At 39.9% G+C, this 18094-nt stretch overlaps 1 protein-coding gene across 1 annotated transcript; it reads left to right on the top strand.

Annotated features, from left to right (window-relative positions):
* The first annotated feature begins 451 nt into the window (after nt 1–451).
* Nucleotides 452–17399, top strand: LOC140241264 (uncharacterized). The gene is made up of 7 exons (XM_072321011.1): nt 452–617; nt 2486–2782; nt 10305–10751; nt 11275–11510; nt 14028–14256; nt 16442–16585; nt 17098–17399. The coding sequence occupies exons 1-7, from the start codon at nt 452–454 to the stop codon at nt 17397–17399; spliced, it is 1821 nt and encodes a 606-aa protein (XP_072177112.1).
* The last annotated feature ends 695 nt before the right edge of the window (nt 17400–18094 follow it).

The following is an 18094-nucleotide window of genomic DNA, read 5'->3' as shown; positions in this document are numbered from 1 at the left end:
AACATTCCTTTGCCATTGTCAAATGGACTGGTGTTTCGCGTTATTAAAACCATGTGATGACGAATAATCGATTATTTTGTTCAAAATTAAGTGAGTCGATCTCATTGCCGCATCCCCTGATTTCTACGGAAATCCATATAACAGATTACATGTCCTGTAATAAACGTCATCATAGGAACCGGACTAACGATGTCTGAACAATTGTGTGTCATGTGGGATAACATAAGATGATTTACATTCAAGCATTCTGATTTTCTTTCTTTTTCGATTTCGTTCTGCTTTTGTCAGATGCGTTATAATTATGTCTTGAAGGAAAATGTAGGATTTTATTTGTTATCTCATTCTTTGAAAAGCAAGGAGGTGCTATGTTGCAGGGACGGAAGCAAAATCATTTACATGTAAAACAACCCACTCTAGACTGGCTCAGTGCGATATCTCGTGCGATATCACCATGGGTTGCTTGACCAAATGGAGGTCTGCTCTTCAGGCCAAGTGGAGTTGGTTGGTGGTCATCGCCTCGTCCATGCTCATCGCCGTCTCCTTCGGCTTCCTGTATTCCTTTGGTCTCCTCATGGTCGCCCTCATGGACGACTTCGGCAGCGGAGTGACCGAAACGGGTAAAAGTGTTATTTCTTGCGTTACCCTCACTGTAGCTACTTGGCGAGATAGCCTTTTTTTCCCAAAATTCAATGAAGTTAATGAAGCTGGGAAGGGTAAGTGCGCGGTCGCATAATAGCCTTTTGTATTTTGTATGGTCTCTTATCGTTTATTACTTCTCGCGGCCATAAAGAGCCAGCAAACTTCTATCCCATGCCCGCACGTCAGTAAATTACATTTACTCTCGACTGTGTTGTAAATGTCACTCGTGGGAGATACGAAGAAGACATGAGAACATTGGTTGTTACGTCGATGTAGGGCAATTTGTCAATCAGTTGCAATTGGTTGTTGTTGTTTTACTTTTTTTGTGAGGGCTGTAGCTTTAAAAGTGACCATTTTTGCACAGACATGTCATTTCATTCAACAATAATTGTAAAGAAAATTTTACAAAGGATTTCTATAAGGGACTTTTATGAGGAAAATGTAATCCTCTTTGTATTTGTTCTACTTTTATTTTTGTAGGAGGTGCTTTTAAATGTGCCTTTTCTAGGAGTCGGATATTGCACAATTATTAGTCTCCAATCAAAAACCAATTTCAGTGTCTCGTGCATTTTTGGCCAGCTCCTGGCCTGAGCTAGTTTGGCCCTCGCCAAGTAGTCAAAATTGCGTTCAATAATGCCCCTTTCAGTAACCCTCTTGGCTCGGACCAGGAGCGGACCAGGAGCGGTCCGACTCGAAAATTTTGAGTTTATGAATGGGTGGGGGCCAAAGTGGCCCGCGCCAGGTGTAGACTATTTTGGCGCTGCTGCAGCTAGCACCAGGTGCGGACCAGGCGCGGTCCTGGCGCTGATTGAAGAGTCTATGAACGATAGCAGCGCCAGGCGCGGGCCAAAATTCCTTTCACGGTCAGAGGTCACAGCTTTCGCTGCTCAGCTCACAAGCGCGCGGCACGCACATCAATTATCGCTCGAAAATGCACTTCCGCTCTGTCCATGACGCGTTCAGTTACCATGGCAGTTATCCCTTACATGACCGAGTTTATGAATGGATCTTTGTAAAAGAAGCGCGGCTCTGCTATAGTTACTGACCGCAATTTTTCCTGCTTGACGCGGGCTATTAGCCCGGACCAGGAGCGGGCCAAAAATGCATGACTTTTTGGAAGCGGCATTAGTATGGCAGAGCCGCGCCATTTTTACGATGACCCATTCGCAATCTCGACCGCGACAGGGATAACTACCATGGTAACTGAACGCGGTACGGCCAAGATATGATGACCTTTGACCGTGCAAGGAATTTTGGCCCGAGCCTAGCTGGCGCTTCTATCGTTCATAAACTCTTCGATTGGCACCAGGTCCGAACCTGTCATGGGCCGCGCCTGGTGCTAGCTTCAGCGTCGCCAAAATAGTCCACTCCTGGTTCGCACCACTTTGGCCTGACCCATTCCTAAACTCAAAATTGTACTACTTAGCTCGGCCTGGCCCGAGCCAGAGTCGGAGGGGTATAAAAGGAGTAAAAGAGCTTGTGTCCGGAACTTGACATACATTTCCTCGTATACGCACTCCGAGCCACGTACCGGTCCCCATATAGTTATCATTACCAAATATCGTGTCCTGAGTTCGAAAAATTTATAGTGCTAGGTCTCGCATTGTAATATATCATAGAATATGATTTAGTTTCATTATGATAGAATATATCTATGGAATGATTTTTTTTTTTTTTTTTTTGTCCTGAGAAAAAATAATGTTTTATAGCATGACGCGGTGGCCGGCAAATAGCCGACCACAATTTCTTCACCTTGCTTGTATTACCACACGTGATTACTGAAGTTGTAATAGTTTATGTAGGCCCTATATTGTTGACAATATTGTAGCTTGTGATGTCTTTTCAGGCTATGTTGGAACACTTTCATATGGAATGACGATGGTGGCGTGTCTGTTCACCTCACCGCTTACCGCAAAACTAGGATACCGCCTTGCCGGCTGCCTGGGCGTCACCTTCTGTGCCGTTGCCTCGATCACGACTTCGTTCGCTCCGGGAATCTCCGTTATGTTCTTTTCCTACAGCTGTCTCTACGGAGTAGGAAGCAGTTTCATTTTGTGCTGTGCTGTCAACTGTCCACTCGGCTACTTCCCGAATACCCATCGCTCACTGACATTTGCGGTAGTGTCATCTGCTTTTAATATCGGTAAAGTCAAACGTAGCTTTTGTTATAAAGAAGCATAAACTGTATAAGGGATCTTTATCAGGGCTCAGTACTAAGTATTTTTTTCTTTTTTTTTTTCCTTTTTTTTGGGGGGGGGGGGCTCGTTCGGGCCATGATTAAACATCTTGAAATTTCAAATGTTGGTGACGAATGTTTTCGAACTTTGGTGGCTTGACATAAAATCTTAGAGGCCCGGCCTCCGCGTATGTATCTATATATATATATATATATATATATATATATATATATATATATATGTATATATATATATATATATATATATAGATAGATAGATATATATATCAGGGCTCCACACTAACTTTTGTTTTTGGTGGCCCGATCAGGCCACCAAAATCATTGATATTTATTTTTTGGTGGCCCGAAAAAAATCAAGAAAAACGATAAGAAAAAATAAATCGGTCCTACTAAACAAAGAAAAATGAATATTAAGTATTACTGAAGTGATACAGGTACTCATGTTCAAAATGACTGAATAGAAAATTCAATCATCTTACCGTTATTCTGAGTTCTAAGATTTGGCAAATAGGCTTATAGATTATTATAAAAGTTGATGCCTATTAAGGTGGTCAAAACTTACGTTTGAAATTAGAAAGTAGGAGCATTTGCAGACATTATGTAAACATCCGACATTTGTTTTAGCATTGTAAAGAGCCGAAATTTACCGTTATTCATTTCTGATTGTAAAAGCAATCATCCAACATTTACTAGTATCTTAGCTCCTTACAGAGCCGAATGTTATCCTTATTCATTTCCGAATGTGAAAGCAAACATCCGCTAATTGTTATAGCATCTAACTGAGCCGATTAATACCGTTTATCATTTCCAAATGTAAAAGCAACAATCTGTTATTCATTTCCAAATGTAAAAGCGACAATCTGTTATTTATTTTAGCATCGTACGGAGCAGAATATTACCGTTATTCATTTCCAAATTTAAAAGCAAACATCCGACATTTATTTTATTATTGTTCGGAGCCGAATGTTACTGCTGTCCACTTCCGAAAGTGAAATGAATCATCTTGCAATTATTTTAGCATCGTATACGCGGAGCTGAATGTTACTGGGTTTTTTTTTTTTTTTTTTTTTTTTTTTAACGTCAAGGCAGACACCCGACATTTATTTTACCATCAAACGCAGCTGAATGTTACTGTTATTCATTTCGAAATGTAATAGCAAATATCCGACATTTATTTTAGCATCGTATGGAGCAGAATGTTACTGCTATTCACTTCCAAACGTAAAAGTAATCGTCTGACATTTATTTTTTTGCATCTTCCGGAGCCGAATGTTTTTGCTATTTACTTTCGAACGCATAGGCGTACCCAGGATTTTTTAGAGGGGGGTGTTCAGTGGCGTACCGTGGGTCAAGACATGGGGGGGGGGCGCACCTCATGGAAGCAACATCAGAATTGCATAACTGTACAATTAAATGCGAGCGAGCGGAGCGAGCGAGCTTGAAAACTTTGACATTTTACAGTCCCCAAACTGCCGTTTTTATATGTATATAATTATATATATTGGAAATTAAGGGGGTTGCACCGGGTGCAACTGCTGGCAGTTGCTGGCAGTAACATCAGGAGAATGGCATAACGATTAAATGCGAGCGAGCGAAGCGAGCGAGCTTGAAAATTTTCCGGGCTTTTTGAACAATGTTATACCTCTTTAATTATATGGTTAAAAGAAATCTTAGAAAAATATCTTCGTTTTTTTTCTTGATTATCCTTTCATATCGATTTCAAAAGCAGTTTACTAACCCTTGAATTACCATTTTCGTAGGTTTTTTTCTTTTTTTTTCCTTTTTTTCTTAATCAGCGGATGGGGGGGGGCACGATGGGGGGGGGGGCACGTAGTAACCCCCTTAGTTACGCCACTGTTCCTAGACCTAGATATCTAATGAATTTTAGGCACAATAAAGTCATCCAACCACAATTTGTAGACTCACACTCATTTATCTTTCAGTGACATTTTAAGTCCCCAAACTGCCGTTGGCAGCTATATTTTTTCGCTTTAGAAATTAAGGGGAGGGGGTGCACCGGGCGCAACTGCTGGCAATTACTAACAGCAACATCAGGAGAATTGCATAACGATAAAATGCGAGCGAGCGAAGCGAGCGAGCTTGAAAATTTTGACATTACCCCAAACTGCCGTTTGTAGCTATATTTTTTCGCTTTAGAAATTAAGGGGATGGGGCGCACCGGGCGCAACTGCTGGCAATTACTGACAACAACATCAGGAGAATTGCATAACGATTAAATGCGAGCGAGCGAAGCGAGCGAGCTTGAAAATTTTGACATTTTACAGTCCCCAAACTGCCGTTTGTAGCTATATATATATATATATATATATATATATATATATATATATTTGCTTTGGAAATTAAGAGGGTTGCACCGGGTGCAACTGCTGGCAGTTGCTGGCGATTAAACGCGAGCGAGCGAAGCGAGCGAGCTTGAAAATTTTGACATTTTAAGTCCCCAAACTGCCGTTGGCAGCTATATTTTTTAGCTTTAGAAATTAAGGGGAGGGGTGCACCGGGCGCAACTGCTGGCAATTACTGACAGCAACATCAGGAGAATTGCATAACGTTAAATGCGAGCGAGCGAAGCGAGCGAGCTTGAAAATTTTGACATTTTACAGTCCCCAAACTGCCGTTTTTATATGTATATAATATATATATATATAGTATTTGCTTTGGAAAATAAGGGGGTTGCACCGGGTGCAACTGCTGGCAGTTGCTGGCAGTAACATCAGGAGAATGGCATAACGATTAAATGCGAGCGAGCGAAGCGAGCGAGCTTGAAAATTTTGACATTTTAAGTCCCCAAACTGCCGTTGGCAGCTATATTTTTTAGCTTTAGAAATTAAGGGGAGGGGGTGCACCGGGCGCAACTGCTGGCAATTACTGACAGCAACATCAGGAGAATTGCATAACGTTAAATGCGAGCGAGCGAAGCGAGCGAGCTTGAAAATTTTGACATTTTACAGTCCCGAAACTGCCGTTTGTAGCTATATTTTTTCGCTTTGGAAATTCGGGGGGGGGGGGGGGCGCACCGGGCGCAACTGCTGGCAATTACTGGCAGTAACATCAGGAGAATGGCATAACGGTTAAAATGCGAGCGAGCGAAGCGAACGAGCTTGAAAATTTTGACATTTTACCGTCCAAAAACTGTCGTTTGTAGCTACATGTATATTTTTTTCGCATTGGAGGGAGGGGACGCCCGGTGCGCCCCCTGGATCCGCCACTGGTAGTCAAGGGTGTCGGTTTATGTTCATGATTGGGGGAGGTATGACCAGCGAGGGGGCGTCGAAGTGACCAAGCGGGAGAAGGATGTCCATAATCTGCACTTTATATAGAGCATCCCCTAATTTGTTTGTGTTTGTGAGTGTGTGTGTTTCATATAGATGGAAAAGTTAGGAAATAGCCAAGGTCAAGTCTTATTATTGGCAATGCAAGGCATAGACTAGTATGTAAAACAACACTGCAAAATCAATGATCAAGCTTTGATAGCATAATATATGTGTACAACCTATCAAACATTGCGCAACATTGCAGCGACTCTTTTTGCCATTCCGATATTCTGAGTACACTGCGCACATCCTGCTTGTATTCAAAATGCCAACCAGGAATCACGCTGAATCACAATCTTTTGTCGTTTCCGGGCTTTTTGAACAATGTTATACCTCTTTAATTATATGGTTAAAAGAAATCTTAGAAAAATATCTTCGTTTTTTTTCTTGATTATCCTTTCATATCGATTTCAAAAGCAGTTTACTAACCCTTGAATTACCATTTTCGTAGGTTTTTTTCTTTTTTTTTTTCTTTTTTTTTCTTAATCAGCGGATGGGGGGGGGCACGATGGGGGGGGGGGGGGGGCACGTAGTAACCCCCTTAGTTACGCCACTGTTCCTAGACCTAGATATCTAATGAATTTTAGGCGCAATAAAGTCATCCAACCACAATTTGTAGACTCACACTCATTTATCTTTCAGTTTTAACTTTCAGTCATTGAAAAGATTCATATCTACTATTACTAAAGGTTAACCAAGTCCATGTGCTATTACTAATTACATTGAGTAGCAAGTAACTTGCTCCTCCCAGAGCTTCCAGAGCTTGCTGCTTCCAGTAGGCTACTATACTGACTGTACTTGGTATATAGTCAGTGGCGTATCTAGGGAAAACGGCGCCCGTGGCAAGCGCGAAAATTGCGCCCCTAATTTCTGAAAAAGTATTCAACCCCAACCCCATCCCGGTAGGGACTTTAAAAAAGTCCTCATGATAAATGCTTTTTGAAGCACTTAAGAGGGGTCTTTTGAGGGTGATTTAATTGTATAGGCTACCCTAAATTTTGATATATTTTGGCGAGCGAGCGCAGCAAGCGAGCCGAAAATTTTTATATTTCAGCTTTATACATAACATGGAATTCTTGTCATTTTTGGTTATTAAATCTTCGAATTACAATTCTAATCATAGTGACGGCCTTATAGATAACGATTTGTACCAACAGTGTCCAACCCCATCCCGGTAGGGACTTAAAAAAAGTCCACATGATGTGCTTTTTCAAGCACTTATATAGAAGGGGTCTTTTGAGGGTGTTTTGAATGTTATAGATATTGAAGAATTTTGGCGAGCGAGCCGAAAATTTTTGTATTTCAGCTTACAAAACATGGAATTCTTGTCATATATGGTTATAAATCTTCCAATGACAATTCTAATCAAGATATAGTGACGGTCTTATAGATAACGATTTATACCAACAGTGTTCAACCCCAATCCCATCCCGGTTAGGGACTTAAAAAAAGTCCACTTGATATGCTTTTTCGAGCACTTAAAAGGTTTTTTTTTTTTAGGGTGATATAAAATCTGATAAATTTTGATAAATTTTGGCGAGCGAGCGCAGCGAGCGAGCCGACAATTTTTGTATTTCACCTTACAAAACATGGAATTCTTGTCATTTTTTGGTTATTAAATCTTACAATATTCTAATCAGGATGTAGTGACGGCTTCATAGATAACCACTTATGCCAACAAACTAAGGACTTGGAAAAATACTCTGAATTACTACGAGTGCCAGTGAGTGAGCCGAAATTTTTATATTTCCACGTCATCATTACGTTTTGTTCTTCTTGATTTGTTTTGTTTTTTTGATAAATTTTGGCGAGCGGGCGCAGCGAGAGAGCCGAAAATGTTTATATTGCAGCGTTACAAAACATGGAATTCATGGAATTCATGTTTTGTTTTTATCTTGTTTGATTTGGTTTTCTGCCCCCCCCCCCCTTCTCCTTCGAGATTTTCTATTTTCTTCTTTATTTTTTTTCCTCGTTTTTTTTTTTCACGTGCCCCCTTGCCCCCCCCCCCCCCGATACGCCACTGTTGGTAGTTGATACTACTGACTTAGCATGCAATGTGCATATATTTATAGGCTGCAGCGCAGCATGCATTGTACACACATAATATTACGCATCATACACAATTTACGGTACCGCGTACGGTATAATACCGGTAAACGGTGATTATTATGCGCAATGTATCTTCGCGATTCGGCCAGAAAGCAAAGCAGGGATCGGGAATGTCTACTGTTTGCGCGTCAGCTTCGCGCGCGGTGCAGTAACGTAGTATTAACACGTACTGTACACGAGTTCTTTAGTGCGTATGATATTATGTAACTCCATAATGTATCATCATCCACACAAACATTAAAACAAGGAAGAGAGAGAGAGAGAGAGAGAGAGAGAGAAAATGAACGCAAAAGAAAGGAAAGGCGGAATTCAAAACGGAAATAAAAGCGGTAAAGACAGCTTTTCTTTCATTTGTCAACATCTAAGCATTGCTGAAGAGGGGTGTTGAATAGCTCAAACACCTCCCTTTTGCCCAAGGGGGGTGTTTGAACACCTTAAACACCCCCCTTTTGGCAAAGGGGGTGTTTGAACACCCAAAACACCCCCCCCCCCCCCCCTCGGTACGCCCTTGTTCGAACGTATTTTATCATCTATACGGAGTTGAATATTATTGTTATTCATTTCCGAACGTCAAAGCAAACATTTGACATTTATTTTATCATCTTCCGGAGCTGAATGTTATTGCTATTTACTTTTGAACATAAAAACAAACATCGGACATTTATTTCATCATCGTACGGAGTTGAATAATATTGTTATTCATTTCCGAACGTCAAAGGGATCATTCAACATTTATTTTAGCATCTTCCGGAGCTGAATGTTATTGCTATTTACTTTCGAACGTAAAAGCAAACATCCGGCATTTATTTTATCATCGTACGGAGTTTAATATTATTGTTATTCATTCCGAAAGTCAAAGCAAAATTGGACATTTATTTTAGCATCTTCCGGAGCCGAATGTTATTGCTATTTACTTTCGAACGTAAAAGTAAACATCCGGCATTTATCTTATCATCGTACGGGGTTGAATATCATTGTTATTTATTTCCGAATGTCAAAGCAAACATTCGACATTATTTATTTTAGCATCTTCCGAAGCCGAATGTTATCCTTACTCATTTCCGAACGCAAAATCAAATTTCTGACATTGATTTTAGCACTGTACGGAGCTGAATCTTACCGTTATTCATTTTGAAAAGTATAAGCAAACATCTGACATTTTAGTATCATACGGAGTCGAATATTACCGTTATTCATTTCCAGAATTAAAAGCAAACATCTGACATTTATTTTAGCATCTTACGGAGCCGATTGTTACCGCTGTTCATTTCCCAAAGTAAAGGCAAACATCCGACTTTTTTTTTTGGATGGCCCGATGTGCGTTTTTTGGTGGCCCCGGGCCCCCGGGCCACCGTTGGTGTCTGTCGAGCCCTGTATATATGTATTATATATATATATATATATATATATATATATATATATATATGTAGTGGGATGATGCTGATACTCGTACCGTACGCCTCTGTCATCTTAGGAAGTATTATAATCGGGACAATAATGAGGACAGAAGCAGGTAAATACATTATTAAGTTAAGTTATGATATGTGTTTAGTACTTTTACTGTATGATATGCCTGTATGTAACATATACCCATTAAATATATCTACTTACAGTTATACATTGTTGAATGTTTTGCAATTGCTAAATATGTTGTATGCTCTGAAGCTGAAATTGAAGAAGACCGAAAGTCGAAAGCTTCCACCATCCGGCATCCTGCAACATTTTCTGTCCTCATTATTGTCCCGATTTTTTTATACTGTCTTTGAAAGTTTTCTATCACGACATTCATCAATATTTAGAAGCTTTGCGGAATCCATTGACTTCCTAATAATACACATTGTTCGGGATCAGAAATTTTTACGAGGGCTCTGGTGCTTTCTGCACTTCATTTTACCATAGCCTTTTATCTTTTGCGTGTGTTTTTGATTTGCAAACTATTTTCCTTTGAGAATGATTAGAACACGTATCCATTGATGAAGAATGAAATGATGTATCCTCAACTTAATCATCTTTGGATTCTTTGTTAGGTGTGCTGATCTTTAACCCAGTCGTCTACGCCCTCATCAACCGGTTCGGTTGGCGTGGAATGATGAGGGTCATGTCGGGAATTATTGCCTTGGTTGGATGTTTCTGTATCCCAACGTTCACTCCAGCTCCAGGGGAGCCATGCCAGCGAACATCCCGTCTTGAGGTAGATGGCCTTGAAGATGATCATGTCTGCAAGGTCAAAGAATTTGAGCGAGAACAGTCCTTGGAGGACAGCAGTAGTAACTATGTAGTTCCACAGAGAACTAAGCTGAAGATGGGATCCTTTCCCGTCAGCGATCAAGGTATTTGCAATGACAAAGTGGACAGCTGTAAATCGAGGACGTTTCTAGAAAAAGAGGCAATGGCAGAGAACTCCGTCCATCCATTCCATCAAAACTGCGGCTCTAGAGAGAGTCATGAATATAAACTCCAGGGCAATGATACTGTTCTCTCTTCTCGGTACTGTCTCGCGTCGTATATGTGTGTGGGTAACTGAATGTCTGTACGAGTGTGTCGTCCTTCTTATATTTTCCCGGTACACCAGTTCAATGAACACCGTCTGGGCATTAGCATTGATACTTATTTCCTATTATTGTCGAAGCCAGCGTATAGCTATATTTTTACAAACGACTTAAGTAATCTATATTTAATATAAATGCTGTAAGAAAATAATAAAACAAACTTGAACAATATATTGCTTACTCATCAATTATCTAGGGATCCACGTCCTACAAGCTTTGCTTTTTTGTGGATCGCTATTTTCCAAAATTGAAGTTATTTTCTGAAAGCTCGCGAAGTATACATGTATACGCATCGTTCCTTCTGATTATTGTACATATGTTGATGTATATAATTTATTTCGTATATTACATGAACCTTTTGTAAAAGTGTAGACAATATCATTTTATGATATGTATACTTTGCATTACGTTTTGATTTTCTTTGATTGGAAATAAACTATGATTGAACTTGAACTTGATGGTGATAAACCACGCCGGTTTGATCGTACCTCAGAAGGACTTCACGAATCTATAAGAGGAGCACCTTCGCCAGCCGACTCTTTGAAGGGTACCGCTGACAGACAGACTGGGAAACCCCGCACGTGGCTCCATGGACTCGAGATCATGAGAATGCCGGAACTGTATCTGATCCAGCTGGGCTACCTAACGGCAGCTGTAGCTCTCTCATTTGCCTACTTCAGCACGGTAACAAATCTTGACATATGATGTAACTTCGACAGTTTGCAATTCATTTTTGAAAGGACTACTTTCCTTTTCAACGACAGGAACTTCATTATTATGATCACAATTCAATAGTGTAAATCCTTTCAGATGCAAAGTAAACTATATATACAATGCATCACTGCTCTTCCCAGAACTACATAACGTAGAGGGTTTTTTTCAGTAGGGGACGTCGTCTGTTTAAAAAGTTAAATCTAATCTCAATGAAATCATTGAGACAGTAAATGTTGTGATGGAAATCAAACAACCGTATTTAGGTTATTCAATATATAGATTCGCAGGTTTTGAAACGGTATCCACTTGACATAAACCATATAATAAGCAGTTTAAGCAATTAGGTTGCATCAATAATGCTCTCCTGTATAGGACACATATCACCACTTCAAGGCAATCAGCTATGATGAACATACCAGGCAATCAATCCTTTGGTCAGTCCACGTTAAAAAGGTAATGTGTAGAAGGTCCATAGGGAAACTTTGGAGACGTGTACTGCTGTGACATCTCGGTCTCAATATTGTTTTAACAATACTTCAAGCTACTGTCCCACTACGCCATTTAGCGATCAAGTCTGCAAAAACAAAGGAGTATGTTTATTGAATTTTCCTGCGTTTTTCATCTTGTTTACAGACGTATAACTAGACTTTGACAGACGGCAGTAGCCGTTTTAAACTTCGGACATGCCCATAGCTAGTTTGAAACGGCCAAATCGCGATTGGCGGCTCTCATACTTGTTACTCTGGCGATGTTTTGCAATTTTCTTTGTTATTCGGGCGGAATCTCAATTGCTGTTGGGTAGGCGGACCGTTCGTCCGCCTCTCGCCACGGATTGCACCATATATTATTTCCTTTGACCAGTGACACTTGCTAAAACAGGTGAATAACGTTCAAGAAACATTCACTTAAACGAATATAATGAGCGCCTGATCTCAGACGAGAAAAAAGAACAGTCCTTGTAACGGGAAAAAAAAAACGGATAGATACGAATAGAGAAGCGTCTAATCACATAGACGGTCAAAACGTATATATAAAAGTTACAGATGAATAATTAAAGTTAAAGATTAATTCAAGAAACGTCATGGCAACGGCCAGACGGGCAGAAATGGACCCATCCGCAAGTTTGGACAATGTGTTATATACCTCTAACTCATTTGCTCCTCTACTTCCAAGTGCTATGGGTGACAAACCTAGTGATCTTTTTGATGTTACAATGTAATAGTTTATATTCCTGGTGACCTTTCTGATGACATTATGTAATGGGTCAAATTCCCCTTAAATCAGATTTGTCCTCACTCTTACAGAAATGTCACCCCACATGAAGTGAATTGTACTCTAATTTGACAAATTCATGTTCATATAGGTAAATACCATTGCAGGTGAACATCACAAAGGACTTTTCACACATTTATAAAGTTCCCGCATCACAAAACGGACTCTTAATTGCAATTATAATTACAATCTACAATTTCATACAATCTCCATGAATACATTTACCTGACTTAATAGAATGACCTGCTCACAATGATAAATTTTGATAATGAAAATACAACGAGGCGATTTTCTTGAACCCACTCACCATGGTCCCCTAGTTCCTCCTGCATGGTCCTTTAGCTTGAAGGCCTCCCTGGGCTTCTTCTCTTTCTTTCGCGCTGTCTGTGATCGTGCCCCTATTAGTAAAATTGTATCCCTTCTGGTGTTGGGACATCATCCTGTGGAACCTCTTGGACCTCCTCTGGGACATCCGAGTATATTTTTGGAGATTCTTCTCTATGCGAAGGAAAGGTAGGAGGCTTATAGATGGGCATGCCTTGCTGGTGCTAATTTTGCTCCATTGTTCCATTGCCTTTGATCTTGCCTGTCAGTAACATTTCTCTTAGCTGGCATGATATGTATGATCCCAAATAACATTTGGGAACGATGTCATTTTAGAACGATCAATGTGGATTGTCCATGAGCCATTGTTTTTGTATTGAAGCCACCTCCCTGGATGGACGGAGCTTGGCATTTTGCAAGACGCTAACTGAATATGGATACAGTACACGTATTTCACACGTTTTTCAGCTATACTTTGTTCTTTACACATACTCATAGAGATATGATTCTGACCAGGCGTTCGATGTTCTGTGAGCTGAATTGAATAAAGAAGTAATTCATACTTAAGCAGACGTTTCTCAAACGTATCTTATATTTTTTTTTCTACAATTCATGGCCAGAAATTGTGGATTTGCCGCCGTCTGAAACCTTATGACTTAAATGTTTAGACAGAGGCAGTCGGAATCGTTAAACAGCAGTATGAGAAATGAGCTCAATAAGACTGGCGCAATTTTATATTTCATTAACACATGTGAAACTCTGAGATTCTACAACTGTTTTTGAAGGGATCTCATAGAAATGAAATTGTCGCTTTCTTTTTACTTTTTTTTTTCCTGACACTACCTTTATAGTTAATTTTAATACATTAATTTTCAACCGTTGACATCATAGGTCAACATGACGATTTCGTCGGGATTCTCGAAGATGACAGCAACTATGGTCATGGTGACGATGGGCTCGACGGAAATCGTCGGGAAGATCGTACTGGGAGTGGTCACTGATCGTCTGCCCATCCCGAAGATCTTCATTCTCATGGGGGCAAATTGCATTGGCGCCCTTCTCATGTTCGTGTTGACACAGATTACGCCGTCGAAGCCGTACATTTTCTTTCAGGCAACAGGTACAGAAGACAGTCACGGAATTAGCGATTGGATATCAACAGTCTACAATATTAAAAGCTCATTAAGGGGGCTTGAACAAGGAATCATGACGGAATTCAGCCAGTTTTTGTTTTGTTATTGCGGGTTTTTTTTAAAGATCGTGCCTGATACTTTAGCTCTGTAACTGATTAGCAGTCAGTTAAGTCAGTAATTGGACAATTAGTTGGGTTGAATACGGGTACCACAAAAGTGTACGATATATACAAGTTAATGAGATATGTAAGAAATTTGTATAAATGTTGGTAGCATACAGTGGCGTATCTAGGGAAAACGGCGCCCGGGGCAAGCGCGAAAATTGCGCCCCTAATTTCTGAAAAAGTGTTCAACCCCAACCCCATCCCGGTAGGGACTTAAAAAAAGTCCACATGATATGCTTTTTCAAGCACTTAAAAGGGTCTTTTGAGGGTGATTTAAATGTAATAAAGTTTGATGAATTTGGCGAGCGAGCGCAGCGAACGAGCCGAAAATTTTTGTATTTCAGCTTACAAACATGGAATTCTTGTCATTTTTTGCTTATTAAATCTTACAATTCTAATCAAGATATAGTGACGGCCTTATAGATAACGATTTATACCAACAAACCGAGGACTTGAAAAAATACTCTAAATTAGTACGGGCGAGTGAGCCGAAATTTTGTATATTTCCGCGTCATCATTACGTTTTAGTCGTATGTTCGAAACCGTTGGCGTCCTCTTCTGATCTAATCGGCGATCACTTCAGAACGAAAGAAATTGCAGCCGCTGCTCCGTGTAACATTTTGCCTGCTAAATATAGAATGACATGTGTGAACACAGTAGACATTTTCATTTTGTCCGCGTCATCATCACGTTTTGTTCTTATCTTTTTTAAAATAAATTTTGGCGAGCGAGCGCAGCGAGCGAGCCGAAAATTTTTATATTTCAGCTTACAAAACGTGGAATTCTGGTGTGAACACAATAAACATTGTCATTTTGTAGGCGTCATCATGTTTTGTTTTTATCTTGTTTGATTTGGTTTTCTGCCCCCCCCCCCATTCTCCCTCCCCCACCCGTCCGGGAGAGGTGTTTTCTTCTTCTTCTTCTTCTTCTTCTTCGTTTTTTTCGCTTTTTCGTGCCTCCTTGCCCCCCCCCCCCCGATACTCCACTGGTAGCATAGCAGTTGTTTTATTCACTACTTGAATTCCCGACAATAAATGATAAACTTGTTCCACGATATTCCTGAAACTTTGCCAGAAGAAGATTTTACGTTAGAAGTCGATAAAAGTGTTTTCTTTGCCCTTGCTATTTACATTATCGAACGAAAATATGATTATTAATTTTGCACATGCAAGTCAATAAGCGAGTTGTGCGATATAAATGCATTTATAAACAAATTGTTGTTTGTACTACGGTGAAATGGTTTGAAAAATATGTGAAATGGGCAAGGACTGAAGTGATATACTTATGTAACTGGTTTATGATTGGCCAACTTTAAAGGGGTGGAAGAAAAACCACAGAGAAAGCCTCAATAAAGCACAGAAACACAAAACTTAAATCACACAAACAGACTCATATAAAGAATTTTTTTCTCACTCTTCCCCATATACATATGATACTATGCTGATATATATATATATATACACTGCAAAAACAAACAGTGTTAAATATGAAACACTGAACTGGTGTTAAATTTTCGGTGTTCATTTGTGGTATTAGATCAACACCTCCGGGTAGTTTCTTAGTTACTGTTTTTCTTGTTGATTTTGAACTTCAAGACGATCAAGAATTTTCCGATAAAGTATTTGATTTTTTAAAACAGGGTTAAACACATTTACACCAGAGTAACACCAGTTGGTGTGGTCTCCTATTGAAGCTGGGCGGGTGTTATACCCTTGACAGTAACACCAGCGATATCAAATTAACACCATGAAGTGCCAGGTGAACACTTTTCAACACCATCACAACATACTTTCTACACCTGTGGGTGTGGTCCTCTATTGACACTTGATTAGTGTTAGATTTAACACCCGTGCTGTTAAATCTAACACCGATGTTTTTGCCGTGTATATATTCAAAGATTTCAGTACCTCGAACGGGCTACCAGAGAAAAGAAGTTAGTGTCATCTATTCATCTATCTATGTCATACTTAGTTATCACTATCACTCTCTTTTTGTATCTGTCAAACAGTGCAAGGGATATTCGTACTGGCTTCTCTCGACTCCCTACCACACTCTCTTGGTGAGCAGATCTTCCGGGACGAGTACCGGCTGCAGACGTGGGCAGTAATGGAGGTAGCATTTGGTTTGGGTGGAACACTAGCGGCGGTATTCGGTAAGCGGCTAATCCAGGTTTTCAAAGAAATCGCGATTCTAATGAGGGAAGCTGAACTGTGCTGTAAGAAGGCTATTTTTGAAACACGCGAAGGTTCCTTTCCAAGACAAGAATAACACCCAGCGTTAAGAAGGCGAATTGTTAAGATTTTCCCACGTTCTTTGATGGTGAAGATAAGGTGCCTTGACGAAGTTCAAAAAGTCGCTTTCTCAACGCACGTTTTAGTCACCTGAAAAAGTTTTAGTCACAAGAAAAAGAGTGCACAATGAAATGTTTGGATTAATTCTAATTCAGTATGCAAGACTTTACCAGTAAGCGGTATTTAATGTAATATGAAAATACATTTAAACCCAATGGACGTGGACAGTACGTCATGTAATCATGTCGACTATGAACGATATCATATGATATCTGCCAAGTGCAATTAAATTTGTTGTTTCTTTCGAGGCATTTTGTGATAATTGATTAGTGAACTCACGTTTTTACCTTTGTCCATTTTCTAAATATTTCAGGTGAGAGTGTTGATAAGACTGGCTCCTACCAGATGGCGTATTATGGGAATGTTGGAATCTTTCTTGCCTCCACGACCCTCTTTGGTCTTGCCATTGTATACCAGAGACTCTTTGCAAGGGATCGATTTATCTTGTTCCAGAGAGTTGGTCGACGATATTCCGCGATTGATCAAAAGACTATTGAGAAATCTTTCAACTCAGATAGTAACGATGGTCTTCCAGTTAGTGTGCCTGGACGGAAAAGTGGCAGCGAGATTGGGGAATGGAAATGTCTCATAACAGAGAGAATTACCAGCGTATAGTACCGCTATAGCGTCCTGATTTGCGTACTACATATACATTCTACTTCATAAAGGTGGCCTCATTATACTGTCAGTGTTGTGACAATTCAAACTAAAGTACTGACGAAAACTATACACTTTATATCACTTTCGGGCTGATTTCACGAAACATGAGACATGCAATAGCAAATACTTGATGAGATACACAGAAATTCAATTTTTTTTTTTTTTTACACTTTTGGTTGTACTTAGACTGCACTATACGATCATGTCATCTCGTCACAACTCACACAGATTATCATCTACATGTTGTGTCATTGTAGAGTTCGTCCATTTCCTCAGGAAAAAAAAGTTGAAAACATCACCAGTTTTGCAGCTTTATTTTCCAGGTGAAGAAGTATGTTTGTGAACTCTACTCACCGGTCAGATTCGATTCACAAACATGATTATGCTATGTACAGCACAGGCCAAAAGTTTGGGGCCACCCTCAGATTTAAAAGAAAATCATACAAAAATACTGTGTTCTGTATTTCATTCAAATGTACTGATACTGAATGGGCTAAGTCAGTTCCATTACATCATACAAGCATGTTTCCAACATGAATTATAGCTTAATTACCCATTTTGAGGAGATTTTTTTCGCTCACACTTTGGATTCATCAAAATACCCTCCATGTGCCCTGATCACTGCTTTACAGATTCTTGGCATGCAATCT

This window comes from Diadema setosum, chromosome 17 (assembly GCF_964275005.1).
Source record: "Diadema setosum chromosome 17, eeDiaSeto1, whole genome shotgun sequence".
In the NCBI taxonomy this organism is placed as follows: Eukaryota; Metazoa; Echinodermata; class Echinoidea; order Diadematoida; family Diadematidae; genus Diadema; species Diadema setosum.
Note: the sequence above shows the minus strand (reverse complement) of the source record. Positions and strands in the feature narration are given on the sequence as shown.